The following is a 21659-nucleotide window of genomic DNA, read 5'->3' as shown; positions in this document are numbered from 1 at the left end:
GCCACACAGACTCCACCACCTCCCTGGGCAGCCCATTCCAATGCCAAGCACTCTCTCTGACAACAACTTCCTAACAACAGCCAGCCTCAGCCTGCCCTGACACAGCTTCAGCCTGGGGCCCCTTCTTCTGGCGCTGGCTGCCTGGCAGCAGAGCCCAACCCCACCTGGCTACAGCCTCCCTGCAGGCAGCTGCAGGCAGCAATGAGCTCTGCCCTGAGCCTCCTCTGCTGCAGCCTGCACCCCCCCAGCTCCCTCAGCCTCTCCTCACAGGGCTCTGCTCCAGGCCCCTCCCCAGCCTTGCTGCCCTTCTCTCAACACCTTCCAGCACCTCAACATCTCTCTTGAATGGAGGAGCCCAGAACTGGACACAGCACCCCAGGTGTGGCCTGAGCAGTGCTGAGCACAGGGGCACAAGAACCTCCCTTGTCCTGCTGCCCACACTGTTCACAGGAGCACACTGCTGACTCAGAGTCATCCTATCCACCAGGACCTTCAGTTCCCTCTCCCTTGTGCTGCTCTCCACCAGGCCAATTCCCATGGGCTTGTCCTTTCCCAGGTACTCCTGCCTCTTCCTATTGGTCTGCTTCTTTGCTGCTGATCTCCAAAGCTGATGGAGAAAACTCCCAGCCCCATTCACTTCTTTGTCTCTGCAAAAGAGATGTTGATATTTTCTGGGACTTTTACCCCCAGAATAGTGGCATTTTGGGTGGGGCAAGCCCAAGCACAAATCCAGGCTGGGTGGAGATAGGGAGCAAAACTGGGAAGAAGGACTTAGGGAGCAGCACTGGGAGAAGGACTTAGGGAGCAGCACTGGGTAGAAGGGCAGAGGGAGCTGGGAGTGCTGGGGGAGAGCATCCATGGGGCAGCAATGTGCCCTGCTGGCCAAGAAGGCCAATGGAGTCCTGGGGGGCATTCAGCAGAGTGTGTGCAGTAGATCAAGGGAGGTTCTCCTCCACCTCTGCTCTGCCCTGCTGAGACCTCATCTTGAGTGCTGCCTTCAGTTTGGGGCTCCCCAGTTTCAGAGGGACAGGGATCTGCTGGAGAGAGTCCAAGGGAGGGCTACAAGGATGCTGAGGGGACTGGAGCAGTGCCTGGTGAGGAGAGGCTGAGGGCCCTGGGGCTGCTTAGTCTGGAGAAGAGAAGACTGAGAGGGGATTGAATCAATGTTTATGAATATCTGAGGGCTGGGGGTCAGGAGGGGGGGACAGGCTCTGCTCACTGCTCCCTGGCACAGGACAAGCAGCAGTGGATGGAAGCTGCAGCACAGGAGGTTCCAGCTCAGCACAAGGGGGAACTTCTTTGCTGGAAGGCTCCCAGAGCCCTGGCACAGGCTGCCTAGAGAGGTTGTGGAGTCTCCTTCTGTGGAGCCTTTCCAGGCCTGTCTGGATGTATTCCTTTGTGACCTGAGCTGGATTGTGTGGTCCTGCTGTGGCAGAGGGGTTGGACTGGATGAGGTCTTTGGGTCCCTTCCAACCCCTGACATCCTGTAAGCCTTCGGTCCTGTAAACCTGTGATCTGAAAGGTCTTTTCCAACCAAAATGATTCTAAACCTCTTCTTTGTCTGAACTCTAGCACAGGCTGCCCAGAGAGGTTGTGGAGTCTCCTTCTCTGGAGCCTTCCAAGGCCTGTCTGAATGTGTTCCTGTGTGCCCTGAGCTAGACTGTGTGGTCCTGCTGTAGCAGGAGGGTAGGACTGGATGATCTCTTTGGATCCCTCCCAACCCCTCACATCCTTTGAGCCTGGAGCATCCTTAGCTAAACCATTTTTCACCTCCTTGCTTCTTCATCCTTCTTTGCCAGGGGACCCTTGCCTCAGCTCTCCAGCCAAGCCAAGCAGTTGGAAGCATTGGAAACAACAACCACAGCAGCAAAGAGCTTGGGAGGAAGGGGTGGGAAGGGGAGGGGGGGGGGGGGGGGGAGGAGAGGAGAGTGAGGGGGAGGGGAAAAAGCAAAGCAGGCAGAGCCTCTGATCTGATGGATGCGGCAGGGGAGGCTGAAGCTCTGCCTTTAATAAAACATAACGAAGCGTAGGATCATCAAATATTTCCTTTAATTCAGGGCTCCCGGGAGGGAGGGGAGTAGAGGCTGGGTAATGTGCTAGGATTTCCTCCTAGCTTGCCGACAGCCAGAACACACTTTGGCTCCTTAAACAGCCTCTGAGTGTTCTCCTTCCTGTCCCCATCACGGTTATAAAGGGGGAGGGGAGCAGGAAGAAAAAAGCTGCCAGCTGCGCTGCAACCCTCCCGGAGGTGAATCAGAGAATCGGAGAAGCAGGCAGGTTGGAACAGCTCCAAGCTCAAACAGCCCAACCGAGCACCCAGCCCTGCCCAACCAACCAGACCATGGCACTCAGTGCCCCAGCCAGCCTTGGCTGCAACACCTCCAGCCACACAGACTCCACCACCTCCCTGGGCAGCCCATTCCAATGCCAATCACTCTCTCTGACAACAACTTCCTAACAACATCCAGCCTCAACCTGCCCTGCCACAGCTTCAGGCTCTGTCCCCTTCTTCTGTTGGTAGGTGCCTGGCAGCAGAGCCCAACCCCACCTGGCTACAGCCTCCCTGCAGGCAGCTGCAGACAGCAATGAGCTCTGCCCTGAGCCTCCTCTGCTGCAGGCTGCACCCTCCCAGCTCCCTCAGCCTCTCCTCACAGGGCTCTGCTCCAGGCCCCTCCCCAGCCTTGCTGCCCTTCTCTCAACACCTTCCAGCACCTCAACAGCTCTCTGCAATTCAGGAGCCCACAACTGGACACAGCACTCCAGGGGTGGCCTGAGCAGTGCTGAGCACAGGGGCACAAGAACCTCCCTTGTCCTGCTGCCCACACTGCTCCTGAGCCAGCCCAGGATGCCATTGGCTCTGCTGCCCACCTGGGCACTGCTGCCTCCTCTTCAGCTCCTCTCTGCCAGCACCCCCAGCTCCCTCTCTGCCTGGCTGCTCTCAGCCACTCTGTCCCCAGCCTGTAGTGCTGCTTGGGGTTGTTCCAAGATCATCAGATCCTGCAAGGCCACTCCAAGATCTCCTCAAAGCCTTCTCATCTCCAGCCTGCACAGCCCCAACTCTCTCAGCCTGTCCCCAAAGCAGAGCTGCTGCAGCCCTCTGAATATCTTAGTGGCCTCCTCTGGACTGTCTCCAACACTTCCATGTCCTGCTTGTGTTGGGAAGCTCCAGGACTCCAAGTGGAGTCTGAGGAGAGCAGAGCCAAGGGGCAGAATCCCCTCCCTTGCCCTGTGCCCACACTGCTCTTGCTGCAGCCCAGGCTCACATAGAGCTGGGGAATCCTTCCTCTACTGGAATATATTTTCCTGCTCCAAAAAAAAAACCACAACCCCCCCCAAAAAAAACTAAAAGCAAACATTCTTTAGGAGCAGAAGGGTTTAATTTGGGAGCTGGGTTCTCCTGTGCTTCCTCGAGCATCTCTCCACTCCCACGCCTCTGCTCTAATTACAGGCAGGAGGGAAGCAAAACCATTTCCAGCCAGCTTGGATACATCTACTGCTCCAAGAAAGAAACTTCCTTCCAGAAGCAACCAGCACAACAAGCACCACGTCAAGAGCAGCATGGGCACAGGGCAAGGGAGGGGATTCTGCCCCTTGGCTCTGCTCTCCTCACACCCCACCTGCAGTCCTGGGGGCAGCTCTGCAGCCCCCAGCACAAGCAGGACATGGAAGGGTTGGAGCCAGTCCAGAGGAGGCCACCAAGGTGCTGAGAGGGCTGCAGCAGCTCTGCTCTGAGCACAGGCTGAGAGAGTTGGGGCTGTGCAGGCTGGAGAGGAGAAGGCTTGGAGGAGAGCTTGGAGTGGCCTTGAAGGATCTGCAGGGGACCTACAGGAGGGCTGGGGAGGAACTTATTGAGAAGGTCTGGGAATGAGAGGAGGAGGAGGAATGGGTTTGAAGTGGCAGAGGGGAGATTGGAAGTGGATGTGAGGAAGAAGTTGTTTGCAGGGAGGGTGGTGAGAGACTGGCACAGGTTGAGGGTGGTGAGACCCTGGCACAGGTTTCCCGGGGTGCTCTGTGCTCCACAACCTCCCTGGAGATGTTCAAGGCCAGGTTGGATGAGGTCTTGAGTGACCTGTTCTAGTGGGAGGTGTCTCTGCCTATGACAGGGTGTTAGAACTGGCTGAGTTTTGAGCTCCTTTCCAACCTAAACCATTCTATGACAACCAGGAAAAGAAAGGGGAAAAAAAAGCAAGCCAGGGCAAGGTAACAAAGGCACAAACAGAACTTAAACCAGAGCTGCCTCAAAGGCAGTACTGATGAGATCTGTCTCATTACTGAGTTGCAGGTGGAAGATGTGGAGAGTGGAGATGAAGTGCTGGAGGTTTTTTTTTCTGCCATGGAATCATAGACTCAGGCAGGTTGGCAGAGAGCTCCAAGCTCAGTCAGCACAACCTAGCACCCAGCCCTGCCCAACCAACCACACCATGGCACTCAGTGCCCCAGCCAGCCTTGGCTGCAACACCTCCAGCCACACAGACTCCACCACCTCCCTGGGCAGCCCATTCCAGTGCCAATCACTCTCTCTGACAACAACTTCCTAACAACATCCAGCCTCAACCTGCCCTGACACAGCTTCAGCCTGGGGCCCCTTCTTCTGTCCCTGGCTGCCTGGCAGCAGAGCCCAACCCCACCTGGCTACAGCCTCCCTGCAGGCAGCTGCAGGCAGCAATGAGCTCTGCCCTGAGCCTCCTCTGCTGCAGCCTGCACCCCCCCAGCTCCCTCAGCCTCTCCTCACAGGGCTGTGCTCCAGGCCCCTCCCCAGCCTTGCTGCCCTTCTCTCAACAACTTCCAGCACCTCAACATCTCTCTTGAACTGAGGAGCCCAGACCTGGACACAGCACTCCAGGTGTGGCCTGGGCAGGTCCCCTTCAGATATTGAAACACAGCTCTAAGGTCTCCCTGGAGCAATCCCTACCGAGTTTCTCCAGCCCTCTGATCAACCTTGTGGCCTCCTCTGGACCCTCTCCAGCAGATCCATGTGTCTCTTGTGTTGGGAGCCCCAGAGCTGGACCCAGGAGTGCAGGTGAGGTCTCCCAGAGCAGAGCAGAGCAGAGCAGAGAGGCAGGATCCTTTTTCTCCATCTCTGCCCACGCTGCTTTGGCTGCAGCCCAGACTGTCCTTGACCTTCTGGGCTGCCAGTGGCTATTGCTGGCTCCTGTCCAGCTTCTCACCCTGTAGCACCCCCAAGTCCTTCTCTGCAGGGCTGCTCATCATCCCATACCCTTGGTGGAAGGGCCTCCAGGCCCTGCTTTCCCTCTCCTGGCTGCACAGTCTGCAGCATCAGGCTTTATCTCCAAGCAGAGGGAGGTGGAGCAGGGCTGGAACAACCACTGCTAATCCCCTCTGCCCTCCCCTCTGAAGTGTATTGTTGGAGGCATTATGTAAACAGGAATTTGTGCAGAGGTTTGGGCAGAAGACAAATTAAATCCCTGCCTCCCCAGCTCCTTTTTACAATGCCTCTGAGACACCCAGCCCTCTAGCCAGGAAGGATTTTGCTGATGGAGAAGTGCTCCCAGCAGCAGAAGAGACAAAATGTGTGGTCTGGAAGCTGGGAAGGGCTTGGTGATGCCACAATTTGATGGTTGGACTTGATCACCTTAGAGATCTTTTCCAACCAAACCAGTTCTATGATTCTATGATCAATGATTCCATCTCCACTGCCTCTTTCTGTTGGCTTGTAGCATCCCTCCACTGGGAAATGTGAGTTTTCCTGGAGTCCTGGGTGTAGCCAGCAGCTAAAATCCTCCTGAGATGGTCTCCAGCAGGCAGGACTCCACTGTGAATTCAGCCCAATGTTGGAAGAACTTCCTCCCCTGCTTTAAACCTCTCTCACCTGGGAAGACATGATCCTATTCATGATAGTTTTGTCCTGGAGCAGGCTGTCCAGAGAGGTTCTGGAATCTCCTTTTCTGGAGGCTTTCAAAACCCACCTGGACAGTACAGCCTTGTGTGGCCTGCCCTAAATGAACCTGCTTTGGCAGCAAGCTTGGGCTCAATGGTCTCCAGATATCCCTTCCAACTCCTGCCACTCTGATTCTGCCCAGGGAAGTTGTGGGTATTTCACCCCTGGCAATGCTTAAGAGCAGGCTGGGTGAGGCTTTGACCTGCCTGGTCTAGTAGAAGGTGTCCCACAGCAGGGGAGTTGGAACTGGATGATGTTTAAAGCTCCTTCCAACTCAACCCATTCTTTGCAGCTGTGATTCTGTGGTGGCTAAGTGCACTTCAAAGGACCAGCAGCAGCACTGCCATCTGCTGCCAAACACAGAGGAACCCAAGCTGAAACCCCTGGGAGATCACAGGGACATATTCATGAGGATCACCCCAAAATGGGCTTGAGGTCACCTCGCTAGAGAAAACATCAAGGAGGGCTCTGATGCAGTGTTTAGGGAGGCACAGACCCCATTTCTCAGCCCAATGGCAGTGGAAACAGGGACATAGATCTTGTTTTGGGCAGGTGTTGGAAGAGGCTGCCCAGGGAGGTGATGGAGTCCCCAGCCCTGGAGGTGTTCAAGAGACCTGTGGCCATGGCACTTGGGGACCTGGTTTTGATGGCCATGGTGGGATTGGGTTGCTGGTTGGACTGGATGATCTTAGAGATCTTTTCCAACCCAGGAAATTTGCCACAACAACCCCAAGCAGCACTACAGGCTGGGGCCAGAGTGGCTGAGAGCAGCCAGGCAGAGAGGGAGCTGGGGGTGCTGGCAGAGAGGAGCTGCAGAGGAGGCAGCAGTGCCCAGGTGGGCAGCAGAGCCAATGGCATCCTGGGCTGGCTGAGGAGCAGTGTGGGCAGCAGGACAAGGGAGGTTCTTGTGCCCCTGTGCTCAGCACTGCTCAGGACACCCCTGGGGTGCTGTGTCCAGTTCTGGGCTCCTGAATTGCAGAGAGATGTTGAGGTGCTGAAAGGTGTTTGGAGAAGGGCAGCAAGGCTGGGGAGGGGCCTGGAGCACAGCCCTGTGAGGAGAGGCTGAGGGAGCTGGGGGGGTGCAGCCTGCAGCAGAGGAGGCTCAGGGCAGAGCTCATTGCTGCCTGCAGCTGCCTGCAAGGAGGCTGTGGCCAGGTGGGGTTGGGCTCTGCTGCCAGGCAGCCAGGGCCAGAAGAAGGGGACCCAGGCTGAAGCTGTGTCAGGGCAGGTTGAGGCTGGCTGTTGTTAGGAAGTTGTTCCCAGAGAGAGTGATTGGCATTGGAATGGGCTGCCCAGGGAGGTGGTGGAGTCTGTGTGGCTGGAGGTGTTGCAGCCAAGGCTGGCTGGGGCACTGAGTGCCATGGTGTGGTTGGTTGGGCAGGGCTGGGTGCTAGGTTGGGCTGGCTGAGCTTGGAGCTCTCTGCCAACCTGCTTGATTCTCTGATTCTATGATTCCTCTCTGCTCCCACTGGCTTTGCAGACCCTAAACCCCTTCCTTTCAAGCCAGAACTCCATGAAGGGAAGCAAAGTGATGGTTATTGTTGCCTGCCCTTGGCACTGAGGGGGAATCCAGCTCCAAAAGTGGCGAAAACAAGCCCGTGATTGAGGGTTTATTTTAGGAAGGAGACAGGAAAAGTGGGAAGGAGATAATGGTGGGGAGAGATAATGTGAGCAGCAGTCATTAGTGAGAAACAAGCCCATCAGTACTCCAAGAGCCTCAGCAGCAAGCAAACAAAAGGGCACAGAGAGCAGCTTGGCAAGGGAACAAAATCAGCCACATCAGCTGCATCCTCCCAGCTCGGCTCGGCTCTTGAGCTGGGAAGTTTGTGAGGCCAAAGCTGCTCCTCCTGCCTCAAAATAGATTCAGAAAGTCATGGGATCAGGGAATGGTAGGGGTTGGAGAGGACCTCCAGAGATCATCGAGCCTAACACACCCTCTCCTGCCAAAGCAGGATCAGCCTAGGGCAGGGCACTCAGGAATGCATCCAGGTTGGTTTTGAGGGCTCCTTAGAGAATCATGGAATGGTTTAGGTTGGAAGGGACCTCAAAACTTATCCAGTTTCAACCCCCTCACCATAGGCAGGGACACCTCCCACTAGAACAGGTCACTCAAGGTCTCATCCAACCTGGCCTTGAACACCTCCAGGGAGGGAGCAGCCACAACCTCCCTGGGCAACTTCTTCCAGTGTCTCATCAGTGTCTCCTTCCTTTGGTTTTCCTCTTTGCTGATGTCTGAGCAAAGAAATTGGGTAAAATTAAGGTTTTCTCTTAGAAACTAAGAGACAAACCCCCAAAGCCCTGGGGAGATCCCATCACCAGCAGGTCCCACTCAGGGTGAAGCTTCATTCTCCCTGTGCATAGTCGCAGGCAGGTCCTGGCCATCTCCATTTTTGTCAGAGTGAGGTTTTGGCTTCATCCCCACCTCCCTGGCAGGTTTTTCCCTCAGTAAGTGCTGTGGGAGCTTTAGCAGGATCTTTGCACCCTCTTCAGTCTCATTCCTGAGCCATTAGTGGATGTGGATTAAATAAACCCTGCTCTTATCCCAACACCGTGGAGAGCTTTTCATCAGCAGATCATAAAGCATCAGGTGAAGGAGCAAGGTGAGAGCAAGTCAAGCATTCCCAAAACAGATTTTCTGACAAGGACAACCCATTTCTGCAGTAACAAGCAGCAAAAAAAAGAGGCTGGTGGGAAATGGGAAGCTCTGAGATGTCTCCATGGGGAAGGAGAGGCTTGTGAGAGCGTGGAGAAGGTCACATCTGGATGCTCCACTGCAAGCCATCAACGCAGGACCTGAGCTGCTTTTCCACAGTGCTGATCAACCCTGGGTAGATCTTGTCTTGAAGGGCTTGGAGGCATCTGAGAAGCCCAAGGGGCTAGGGGAAGTGGAGTGCATTTAGCATATTGCATGTAGTATCTAGCTTAGAGCATGGAGCATCTTGCACAGTGTGTGGAGCAAGCCTGTATATAGCATGGAGCACACAGAAGGCAGCACACAGAAGGCAGCACACAGCATAGAGCAGCTTCTGTATAGCATGGAGCAATGAATGCCACACACACCACATGGAGCAAGCTTGTGTATAGCATGGAGCACATAGAAGGCAGCACACAGAAGGCATCACACATCATAGAGCAGCTTGTGCATAGCATGGAGTAATGAATGCAACATGCAGCATGGAGCAGCTTGTGCAGAGCATAGAGCAATGAATTCAACACACAGCATAGAGCAGCTTCTGTATAGCATGGAGCAATGAATGCAACACACAGCATGGGGCAGCTTCTGTATAGCATGGAGCACACAGAGGGCAGCACACAGAAGGCATCACACAGCACAGAGCAGCTTGTGCATAGCATGGAGCACACAGAATGCAACACACAGCACAGAGCAGCTTGTGTATAGCATGGACCACATAGAATGAAGCACACAGCATGGAGCAGCTTGTGCATAGCATGGAGCAATGAAAGCAGCACACAGCATGGAGCAGCTTGTGTATAGCATGGAGCACATAGAATGAAGCAGCTTGTGCATAGCATGGAGCACATAGAAGGCAGCACACAGAAGGCATCACACAGCACAGAGCAGCTTGTGCATAGCATGGAGTAATGAATGCAACATGCAGCATGGAGCAGCTTGTGCAGAGCATAGAGCAATGAATTCAACACACAGCATAGAGCAGCTTCTGTATAGCATGGAGCAATGAATGCAACACACAGCATGGGGCAGCTTCTGTATAGCATGGAGCAATGAATGCAACACACAGCATGGGGCAGCTTCTGTATAGCATGGAGCACACAGAAGGCAGCACACAGAAGGCATCACACAGCACAGAGCAGCTTGTGCATAGCATGGAGCACACAGAATGCAACACACAGCACACATCAGCTTGTGTATAGCATGGACCACATAGAATGAAGCACACAGCATGGAGCAGCTTGTGTATAGCATGGAGCACATAGAATGAAGCACACAGCACAGAGCAGCTTGTGTACAGCATGGAGCACATAGAATGAAGCACACAGCATGGAGCAGCTTGTGTATAGCATGGAGCACATAGAATGAAGCAGCTTGTGCATAGCATGGAGCACATAGAAGGCAGCACACAGAGGCAGCACACAACATAGAGCAGCTTGTGTATAACATGGAGCACATAGAATGCAACACACAGCATAGAGCAGCTTCTGTATAGCATGGAGCAATGAATGCAACATAGAGCATGGAGCAAGCAGAATGAAGCACACAGCACAGAGCAGCTTGTGTATAACATGGAGCACATAGAAGGCAGCACACAGCATGGAGTAGCTTCTGTATAGCATGGAGCACGTAGAATGCAACACACAGCACACAAGCTGGTGTGTATAGCATGGAGCACATAGAATAGAAGCACACAGCACGGAGCAGCTTGTGCATAGCATGGAGCACATAGAATGAAGCACACAGCATGGAGCAGCTTGTGCATAGCATGGAGCAATGAAAGCAACACACAGCACAGAGCAGCTTGTGTATAGCATGGAGCACACAGAATGCAGCACAGAGCAGCCATGGAGCACAGAATGAAGCACACAGCATGGAGCAGCTTGTGCGTAGCATGGAGCAATGAAAGCAACACACAGCACACACCAGCTTGTGTATAGCATGGAGCACACAGAATGCAGCACAGAGCAGCTTGTGCATAGCATGGAGCACATAGAATGAAGCACACAGCATGGAGCAGCTTGTGCATAGCATGGAGCAATGAAAGCAGCACACAGCACAGAGCAGCTTGTGTATAGCATGGAGCACATAGAATGAAGCACACAGCATGGAGCAGCTTGTGCATAGCATGGAGCAATGAAAGCAGCACACAGCACAGAGCAGCTTGTGTATAGCATGGAGCACATAGAATGAAGCACACAGCATGGAGCAGCTTGTGCATAGCATGGAGCAATGAAAGCAGCACACAGCACAGAGCAGCTTGTGTATAGCATGGAGCACATAGAATGAAGCACACAGCATGGAGCAGCTTGTGCATAGCATGGAGCAATGAAAGCAACACACAGCACACACCAGCTTGTGTATAGCATGGAGCAATGAATGCAACACACAGCAGCTTGTGTACAGCATGGAGCACATAGAATGCAGCACACAGAATGGAGCAGCCAACATTTAGTGTGCAACTTGTAGCACACTGCCTGCAGCATGGAGCATACTGAATGCAGAACAAGGCATGGAGCACACTGAGCGCAGCACAGAGGATTTAGTGTGCTCCCAAGCCATACAGCACACTGCAGAGAGCATGGAGAGGACTGAGAGGGGATTGAATCAATGTCTCAGAGGGCTGGGGGTCAGGAGGGGGGGGCAGGCTCTGCTCACTGCTCCGTGGGATAGGACAAGCAGCAGTGGATGGAAGCTGCAGCACAGGAGGTTCCAGCTCAGCACAAGAGAGAACTTCTTTGCTGGAGAGGTCCCAGAGCCCTGGCACAGGCTGCCCAGAGAGGTTGTGGAGTCTCCTTCTCTGGAGCTTTTCAAGGCCTGTCTGGATGTGTTTCTAGGTGACCTGAGCTGGATTGTGTGGTCCTGCTGTGGCAGGGGGGTTGGGCTGGATGATCTCTTTGGGTCCCTTCCAACCCCTGATATCCTGTGAGCCTGTGATGGAGTATATAGAATGCAGAGGTGATCAAGAAAAGACTGGATGAGGCATTTTGTGCCATGGTCTGGTTGATTGGATAGGACTGGGTGCTAGGTTGGACTGGATGAGCTTGGAGGTCTCTTCCAACCTGGCTGATCTTATGATTCTACATGGCAGAGAGCATACAGAAGGCAGCCCATGGCAGGAAGCACTCAGCATTTAGTGTGCAGCATACAGCACCCTGCAGAGGGATTGGCAACATAGAGAATGCAGCCATGGCATGCAGCACACAGCACCCTGCAGGGGCTTTGGAACTAGAGGAACATTAAGGTCCCTTCCAACCCAGATCAGTCTCACTCTAAGATATAACATGGTACAGGGGGAATGCAGTGCCTAGTGTTTAACACATCCCATACAGGTTGCAACACAGGCATTCAGCATGCAGCACATAGCCTGTAGCACTTTGCACTGAGTGTGTAGCATAGACCATGGTGCCCACTGCACATAGCATGTGGCACAGAGCACCTTGCATGAAACACATTACCTATAGCAGGGAGCACATTCCATTAAGCAGGTGACATGTGGAGTGCAGCACTCTGCATTTAGCATGTACCTGATAAGATGGAGCACACTGCATAGAGCATGCAGCACATCATGCTTGCATGAAGCACTTAGCATGCAGCACATGATGCATAGCATAGGACACCCAGCATGGAGCACTTGGCACTTAGCATGCAGCACATGATGCTTAGCATGGGACACCCAGCATGGAGCACTTGGCACTTAGCATGCAGCACATGATGCTTAGCATGGGACACCCAGCATGGAGCACTTGGCACTTAGCATGCAGCACATGATGCATAGCATGGGACACCCAGCATGGAGCACTTGGCACTTAGCATGCAGCACATGATGCATAGCATGGGACACCCAGCATGGAGCACTTGGCAGTTAGCATGCAGCACATCATGTTTAGCATGGAGTGCACCTGGCACTGAGCTTGTAGCACACAGCTTATTGCAGTGAGCATGGAGCATATAGCACACAGCACCCTGCATTTAGCATGGAGCATATGGCATAGAGAATGATAGAATCAAGCAGGTTGGAAGAGAGCTCCAAGCTCAGCCAGCCCAACCTAGCACCCAGCCCTGCCCAACCAACCAGACCATGGCACTCAGTGCCCCAGCCAGCCTTGGCTTCAACACCTCCAGCCACACAGACTCCATCACCTCCCTGGGCAGCCCATTCCAATGCCAATCACTCTCTCTGACAACAACTTCCTAACAACATCCAGCCTCAACCTGCCCTGACACAGCTTCAGCCTGGGGCCCCTTCTTCTGTCCCTGGCTGCCTGGCAGCAGAGCCCAACCCCACCTGGCTACACCCTCCCTGCAGACAGCAATGAGCTCTGCCCTGAGCCTCCCCTGCTGCAGGCTGCACCCCCCCAGCTCCCTCAGCCTCTCCTCACAGGGCTGTGCTCCAGGCCCCTCCCCAGCCTTGCTGCCCTCCTCTCAACATCTTCCAGCACCTCAACAGCTCTCTTCAATTCAGGAGCCCACAACTGGACACAGTAGAGCATATAGCAGACAGTACCCTACAGTGAGCATGGAGCCTATGGCATGGAACATATAGCAGACAGCACCCTGCAATGAGCATGGAGCCTATGGCATGGAGCATATAGCAGACAGCACCCTGCAATGAGCATGGAGCCTATGGCATGGAGCATATAGCAGACAGCACCCTGCAATGAGCATGGAGCCTATGGCATGGAGCATATAGCAGACAGCACCCTGCAATGAGCATGGAGCCTATGGCATGGAGCATATAGCATCCTGCATTAAGCATGGAGCATATAGCACATAACATACTGCAATGAGCATGGAGCCTATAGCAGACAGCACTCTGCAATGACTATAGAGCTTATGGCATAGAGCATATAGCAGAGAGCACCCTTCATTAAGCATGGAGCATACAGCACCCAGCACCCTGCAATGAGCATGGAGCTTATGGCATGGAGCATGATATAAATACAGTGTGCTGTGTGCTCATGCAGCACATTGCATTTACACCTGGCTTATAGCAGGGAGTGTATAGCACAGCACACACAGCCTATAGCAGGGAGCACACTGCACACCCAGAGCCTATAGCAGGGAGCACACAGCACAGCACACACAGAGCCTATAGCAGGGAGCATACAGCACAGCACACACAGCCTATAGCAGGGAGCACACAGCACACACAGAACCTATAGCAGGGAGCACACAGCACAGCACACACAGAGCCTATAGCAGGGAGCATACAGCACAGCACACACAGCCTATAGCAGGGAGCACACAGCACACACAGAACCTATAGCAGGGAGCACACAGCACGGCACACACAGAGCCTATAGCAGGGAGCAGGGAGCACACATAGAGCCTATAGCAGGGAGCACACAGCACTGGACACACAGAGCCTATAGCAGGGAGCACACAGCACAGCACACACAGAGCCTATAGCAGGGAGCATATAGCAGGGAGCATACAGCACAGCACACACAGAGCCTATAGCAGGGAGCACACAGCACACACAGCCTATAGCAGAGAGCACACAGAGCCTATAGTAGGGAGCATGCAGCACAGCACACACAGAGCCTATAGCAGGGAGCACACAGCACACACAGAGCCTATAGCAGGGAGCATATAGCAGGGAACATACAGCACAGCACACACACAGCCTATAGCAGGGAGCACACAGCACAGCACACACAGCCTATAGCAGAGAGCACACAGCACAGCACACACAGCCTATAGCAGAGAGCACACAGAGCCTATAGCAGGGAGCATATAGCAGGGAACATACAGCACAGCACACACAGCCTATAGCAGGGAGCACACAGCACAGCACACACAGCCTATAGCAGAGAGCACACAGAGCCTATAGCAGGGAGCATGCAGCACACACAGAGCCTATAGCAGGGAGCACACAGCACTGCACACAACAGGAGCTGCTTAGCTGAAGGCAACCCCAGGAGCTGTAGCCCAAATCCTTATTTCAGGAAGGAGAGGAGCAACATCCCCAACCTTCCATCATCTCTTGGCTGTGTTTTGGGGGTGCCAACAACACCAAGAGATGCCAGTAGGTAAAAAAAAAAAAAGGAGGATAAATACCCATGAAGGATTCTGGGGGAGAAAACTCCCCCCAAAACTTGAGCTCTGCCACCAATAAAATGAAACACCCCAATAAATGCCCCTCAACTTGAGCTTTGCAGATGCACAGGGACCAACCATGACTTAATCCGTGATGATTTCCATGGAGCAAGGAAGGCTGCACTATCTCCACACACCCCGAAGAATGCTTTAGGTTGGAAGGGACCTTACAGATCACCCAGTTCCAAGCACAGACACCTTAAGAACCAGGTTGCTCGAGGCCCAAGGTGTGGATGAGTTTGGGAAGGCAGAAAGTGTGGGGTGGAAAATCCTTGCCTGGCTTCGAGCTCTTTGAAGAGCTCTGGATTCAAATTGGCAGCAACAAACTGCAGCTGGTGGAGAGGGAAAAAACCCTGGGCTAATTGGGGCAGGGTAATTTACACAAACTGAGCTAATTGGGACAGGGCAATGCCCATGGACAGGAGGATTTTCAGGAAGGGGCTTTAGCCTCCTGCATGACCTGGATTTATCCATCTGCAAAGCACAGGTATCCTGGAACCCCCCCCCAGAATCCATGGACAGAGCAGGAAAGGATGAAATGCAGAGGTGACTGCAAGATATTCCAAGGGAAAAGCAGGGGTGGAGGGAGCGTGGGATGATTTTCCAGGTCAGTGCCGTGAAGCTGCAGGTGAATTAGAGCAGGTCTTGCTCCCACGTGGCGCAGAGGATGCTCCTCCTTTCTCCTCACCTCCCCCTCCCCTTTCCCAGCACACAAACTACCACCTAAACCCTCTCTCCTACAAACGAGCTCAGCAGAGACACGAGCAGGTGGCTCCCATCATCCCAGGAACAGCCACACGCCGCTGTTTTTTCCTAGGGGAAGGAGGGAAAGGAGCTTTTCCAAGCCTTGCGGGAAAATCCCTGCGAGGCAAAAAACAAAACCTCAACAGAGACACCCTGGGAAGGGAGAGGGGCGGGAGGTGGGGGGAGAAATTTGCTCTATGAGGAGCAAAGCCCAGAAAATCCCAAAGCAGCTTCAGATTTGGGCTTTTCCTCTTCGTTTCTTTTTCGTTCCCCCATTGCGTGTGCTGGGGGGAGGAGGAGGGGGACAATAATACAGGAGCTGAAGCAAACAGCTCAGCTAAGGGCTACAGAACTGTCTCACCGAGACCAAACCATGATAGGTTTTGCCCCTGCCCCCCCTCCCCCCCCCCCCAACTTTCCTGTTGGCAAAAGAGGGCTTGGATGTGACATGGCTGTAAGACAACCCCCCCCCATTAATAGGTACCCCTTAACGAGTCAAGCACCAGCACCCTATTAATGGGTACCCCATTAACAAGTCAAACAGCAGCACCTTATTAATGAGCACCCCATTAACGAGTCAAGCACCAGCACCCTATTAATGGGGACCCCATTAACCAGTCCAGCACCAGTACCCTATTAATGCTCCCCCCGTTAAGGAGCCCAACACCAGCACCCTATTAATGGGTACCCCATTAACAAGTCCAGTACCAGCACTCTATTAATGAGCACCCCATTAACGAGTCAAGCACCAGCACCCTATTAATGGGGACCCCATTAACAAGTCCAGCACCAGCACTCTATTAATGGTCCCCCCATTAACGAGTCAAGCACCAGCACCCTGTTAATGGGGACCCCATTAACCAGTCCAGCACCAGTACCCTATTAATGGTCCCCCCATTAAGGAGCCCAACACCAGCACCCTATTAATGGGGACCCCATTAAGGAGTCCATCACCAGTACCCTATTAATGCTCCCCCCGTTAAGGAGCCGAACACCAGCACCCTATTAATGGGTACCCCATTAACAAGTCCAGCACCAGCAACCTATTAATTCTCCCCCCGTTAAGGAGCCCAACACCAGCACCCTATTAATGGGGATCCCATTAACAAGTCCAGCACCAGCACTCTATTAATGAGCACCCCATTAACGAGTCAAGCACCAGCACCCTATTAATGGGGACCCCATTAACAAGTCCAGCACCAGCACTCTATTAATGGTCCCCCCATTAACGAGTCAAGCACCAGCACCCTATTAATGGGGACCCCGTTAACGAGTCCAGCACCAGCAACCTATTAACGGTCCCCCCATTAAGAAGTCCAGCACCATCACCCTCTTAACAGCACCGCCCGTGATGAGGAGCAGTTGCCCTGATGAGGACCAGTTGATGGGAACAGATTTCAGGCGCCAGGAGCTGAGCGCGCTGGGGTTAATCAGCCAGCCCTGATTTTTGGCAAGTACCAAGAAGTCATCTTGGTACCATTCCCCCCCCTCCTCCACTCCTCCTTTGCTTGCAGATGGGGCTTCCCAGCTTTCCAAACCCCAGGAGGAGGGAGGAGGATGGCCCTTAGGGATACAGCTCCGCGGTTATCCCCGGTCCAGCCGCTTTCCTCCCCCGCTTGCCCTCTTTTTTTTCCTCATCTTGACGACTCCTTAACCCACTTAGCCCTGCCCTAGGCAGCTTTTTTTTTTTCAGCCAAGGAGAGAGATTGAGCTTATTATAAAGAAAAAAAAAAAAAAAGAGGAAAAAAAAGCTGTTTTACAAAGGGGTGATGCTCCCTAGAGGGATGTAGAACACATCGGGAAGGATCCAGCACCTACCACGCAGCGAGGAAGCAGAACGCTCCGGTCAGGGTTAAATAAAAGGGGTTTTCATTGCAAGGTGATGGATGGAACATGCCAAAAAATGCTACCACCGAGGCACCAGAACCTTTGCAGGATGAGAAATGCTTCTGATGCATCCTTGGTGTTCATCTCCACGCTGGCAATGGGACTTTATTGCTCCTCTTGGATGCGGCAGCGATGGGAGCAGCTGCCCGCCGAGCCAGCACCGTGCCACACGTAAGGTGATAACAAAACCAGGCAGGATTGCCCCCCGAAATGGCTTTGGAGACACTGAGAGAAGAGTTTGAGTGTTGGGCATCTGCCCCTCTGTGTCTTCCCAAGCACTGTGGCTGGATCCTGCTGTGATCCCTTGGAAGCGAAATGCAGGGAAGGGGATGGGGAGAGAGGATGGGGAGAGGGGATGGGGAGAGGGGATGGGGAGAGGGGATGGGGAGAGGGGATGGGGAGAGGGGATGGGGAGAGGGGATGGGGAGAGGGGATGGGGAGAGGGGGTGGGGAGAGGGGGTGGGGAGAGGGGGTGGGGAGAGGGGGTGGGGAGAGGGGATAAATCTCCATGGCCACGTCCTCCTTCACCACCACCACGCCAGCAGCTCCAGCCAAGGATGCTGTCAGCCACGGACAAGCCATCTGCCCACTGAATTTCAGGAGCAGCACTCAGCCTCCTACCACCCAGAGCAGAGGGATGCATCAGGATGGGTGCTCTTAGCCCAAGCCCAGGAGGTCTGCAATCGCTTTTAGCTCTTTGCTACAAAAGCACAGCACAAAGTCCCTTTTCTGGAGGGGGAACAATTCGTTTGCTGAGGTCTAAGTCAGACTCCAAGCAGTTGATCCTCAGGGAAACAGCAAAGTCTCAGTGTGATTTTAAGAGGCAAAAGACAACTCATGGTTTCCCAAACCCAAGCTCTGCTCATTGAACCTACCCTCAAGACCCTCTTGAGCATGGAGCTCCTCATCCTACATCACTTTATAACCCACAATCCCATCCCGAAGCCTTCAGCTTCCTTTGGACTCACCACGAACCAACTTTTTTTTTGTCCTTCTTTCCCCACCCCCCTCCCTCCCTCCTCTAAAACGCACATTTCAAACCCAGATTTCCCCTCACCCACTCCCCTGCTCTCCCAAATCAGCAGCAGAAGAGCAATTCGCCCAATTTGCAGCGATCCAACATGTAAGAGAAAGGGAGGAAGAATGATCCACGCACCAGTGACTGATCGTTTCCAGCCAGGGAAAAAGCCAATGGGAACGAGGTGTTCCCTGAAAAATCATCTACCCATGACCTTAAAAACTGCGGTGGAGAGGAGATCTGGGTGGGAGGGGGAGCTGGATTTGGCAGCAGTTCCCCCTCCTCCCCCCACCCCCCACTCCACGCTGAGGTTTTATTATCAGCGCTCGGGATGCACGGATCGGCGGCATGCTAGAGGAGCGTGGAACAGTGGGATGCTGGTGGGATGTTAGGGATGCACGGAGCGGTGGGATGCTGCTAGGATGCTCGGGATGCAGGGAGCAAACCGGGAAAGGGGAGGTGGGGGGGAAAGAGCAGCAGCCGCAGCACGTCAAACCCATCAGAAGGGATGAGAAAAGGGATGCAGGAGACGCGCGATGCTTTTGCCACCCTCTAGCCTGGCTAAATCCACGCCGGGTTCTGGCTGACCTCAGCGATCCTGAGGTTCCCGAGGGATAGTGGGGGGTGGGGGGGTTTTTTTTGGAGCTGTTCTTGACGCCAGGATAAGAATTGGCTCCTTTGTGTCAACCTTTCTCTGTTCAGCCCCGCAGAGCGCGGCCGTGGCTCCCCCTCCCCGCGCCCTGCAGCAGCTGACAGCAGCTTTCCGGGGAGAGAAAAAAGTACATTAGAAATGGGGGGGGGGGGGGGGGGCAACTCAAACCCCAGGAGATAAGGAGCAAGCTCCTCTCATCCCTCCATCAGCCAGCCTTCAACCTCCAGAGGCATCTCCCCCCTCTCCCCGGGGCTCACTCTGTTCAGTAAAGAGCAACCACCTGGGACCCCCCCCTCCCAGACGGTGATTTAGGGGGGAGCCACGAGAAGAAAAATAGGGGGGGGGGGGAAGAGGGGAAATTGCCTTCAAAATGATTGCAGATCTAAATTGCAGAGCTGCCCCTCAACCTGCAGGCTGTGAGGAGAGGAAAAGTTTCCTGCTCTGTTCATGATCACCTCCCGGGATCCCCTGCTTTTGGGGATGGGATGCAGGGGGGGGTCTTGGCTGTGGAGCCAAGCAGGGAGTCAAGATGTTCATTTATGAGCTCAACCAGCTGCAAACCCCTCGGACCGTGGGGATTTGGTGTGTGGGGGGGATGGTTTTCCCTTCTGGGTATCCCCCAACACATCTGGAGGATTTGTGTGGGTTGGGGTGCCGTGACACCCCCCCCAAAAAAACCCCAAATTGTAGCTCATGGAGGTCTCCAGGACACAGACAAATCCCGTGTGGGGACTGGGATTCAGAGGTGGAGCCTCCGGATGGAGAAGCAGGGAAAGGGCTTCCTGAGCATCACCCCCAAATTATCACCCTGTCCCCCAATACCAGTACCGAGATGCCAGATCCAAAGCAGGTGACCCATTAAGGGCTCCCCTATTAATGGATCCAGCCCCATGAAAGAGTCCAACACCAGCACCCTATTAATGGGTTCAATACCAGTACCCTATTAGAAGGTACCCCACTAACGAGTCCAACACCACTAACCTGTTAATAGTCACCCCATTAACGAGTCCAGCACCAACACCCTATTAATAGTCACCCCATTAACGAGTCTAGCACCAACACCTTATTAATAGGAACCCCATTAAAGAGTCAAGCACCAGCACCCTATTAGTGGCACTTCATTAACGAGTCAATCAGCAGCACTTTATTAACGAGCACCCCACTAACGAGTCAAGCACCAGTACCCTATTAATGAGCACCCCATTAAGAAGCCCAACACCAGCACCCTATTCATGGGTACCTCATTAACGAGTCCAGCACCAGTAACCTATTAATGCTCCCCCCATTAAGGAGCCCAACACCAGCACGCTATTAATGGGGACCCCATTAATGAATTCAGCACCAGTAACCTATTAATAGTTCCCCCGTTAAGAAGTCCAGCACAGCACCCTATTAATGGGGACCCCAATAACGAGTCTAGCACCAGCAACCTATTAATGGTCCCCCCCGTTAAGGAGTCCAACACCAGCACCCTATTAAAGGGGACCCCATTAACGAGTCCAGCACCAGCAACCTATTAATGCTCCCCCCCCCGTTAAGGAGCCCAACACCAGCACCCTATTAATGGGGACCCCATTAACGAGTCCAGCACCAGTAAGCTATTAATAGTCCCCCCCGTTAAGGAGCCCAACACCAGCACCCTATTAATGGGTACCCCATTAACGAGTCCAGCACCAGTAAGCTATTAACGGGGAGCCCAGCACCAGCACTCTCTTAACAGGTTCCAAATCAATGCCCCACCAGAAGGTGCTCCATTAACGGGTCCAAACTGGGTGGTGTTCCCTTATCAACTGCCCTATTCCCACCCCCAGAACCAGCATCCCATTAACAGGTGCCCTATTCCCGGCTCCAAACGGGATGCCTGCGCAACACCCCCCCCCCCCCCCCCCCAACCTGCATCCTCCAGACTCTTCCATCACCCTCCTAAACCTCGAAGCGGGGGTACAGAGCTCAGAGCTTTCACATCCCTATTGGGATGCAGGTGGGTACCCCATTATTTCAGCGACCCTGGGCTAGGGGGGTGTTCCCTAGCCCCGGGGTGGGGTGGGGGGGTGGGGGGAGGTTGTTCTCTGGCCCCAGGAGGTTGTCCCTGGCCTCTGGGTGGGAGAGTGTCACTTACCGAGCGCCAGGTCAAGGAGGTCCCAGAGCAGCAAGCAGAGGGGCAGGGTGTTCATCGTCCGCATGATGCCCGCGGAGGGGGCAGCCCCATGGGTGGATGGAGGGGGCTCACCAGCCCCCCAGCCCCCTGCCCGTGGGGGGGCAGGCAGGCATGGCAGCTGGGGGGGGGGGGGGGCGCAGCCCTGCTCCGGGGTATCCCCCCCGCCCCTTTTCCAGCTCCTTCAGCCCGCACCCGCCGCGCCGCTGCCTTAAGCCGATTTATTGCAGCGGGAGCGGAGCGATGCTGGGGACCGCCCCCCCCCCCCCTTCTCCCCGCCGCCACCCCAGGCCCCCCCCCTCCGCATCCCCTCCCTTCCCCGCCCCGCTGCTGAGCCCGCCCCGGGCCGGCCCCCGGGATCTGCTGGAGGGGCGGGGGCAGGAGGGGAGCAGCGGTATAGAGGGCGGGGGGATGCGGAAGGTGGGGGTGGGATGGGGCTGTACGATCCGGGAGCGGGGGGTGCAGGATGGGGGCGGGGTGGGGGAGGATGCAACGCCGTATATGGGGGGA

General features: G+C 54.4%; 1 protein-coding gene across 2 annotated transcripts in view; it reads right to left on the bottom strand.

Annotated features, from left to right (window-relative positions):
• Nucleotides 1-21406, bottom strand: part of IGSF21 (immunoglobin superfamily member 21) — a 92268-nt gene extending 70862 nt beyond the window's left edge. The window contains exon 1 of one of the 2 annotated variants that reach the window (XM_064171959.1): nucleotides 21114-21406. In XM_064171959.1, coding sequence (XP_064028029.1) covers nucleotides 21114-21177 — 64 coding nt within the window. In that variant the 5' untranslated portion in view covers nucleotides 21178-21406. The remainder of the gene's footprint in view (nucleotides 1-21113) is intronic. The other variant, XM_064171962.1, reaches the window with a different exon arrangement.
• Nucleotides 21407-21659: the final 253 nt, after the last annotated feature.

This window comes from Pogoniulus pusillus, chromosome 36 (assembly GCF_015220805.1).
Source record: "Pogoniulus pusillus isolate bPogPus1 chromosome 36, bPogPus1.pri, whole genome shotgun sequence".
Lineage (NCBI taxonomy): Eukaryota > Metazoa > Chordata > Aves > Piciformes > Lybiidae > Pogoniulus > Pogoniulus pusillus.
Note: the sequence above shows the minus strand (reverse complement) of the source record. Positions and strands in the feature narration are given on the sequence as shown.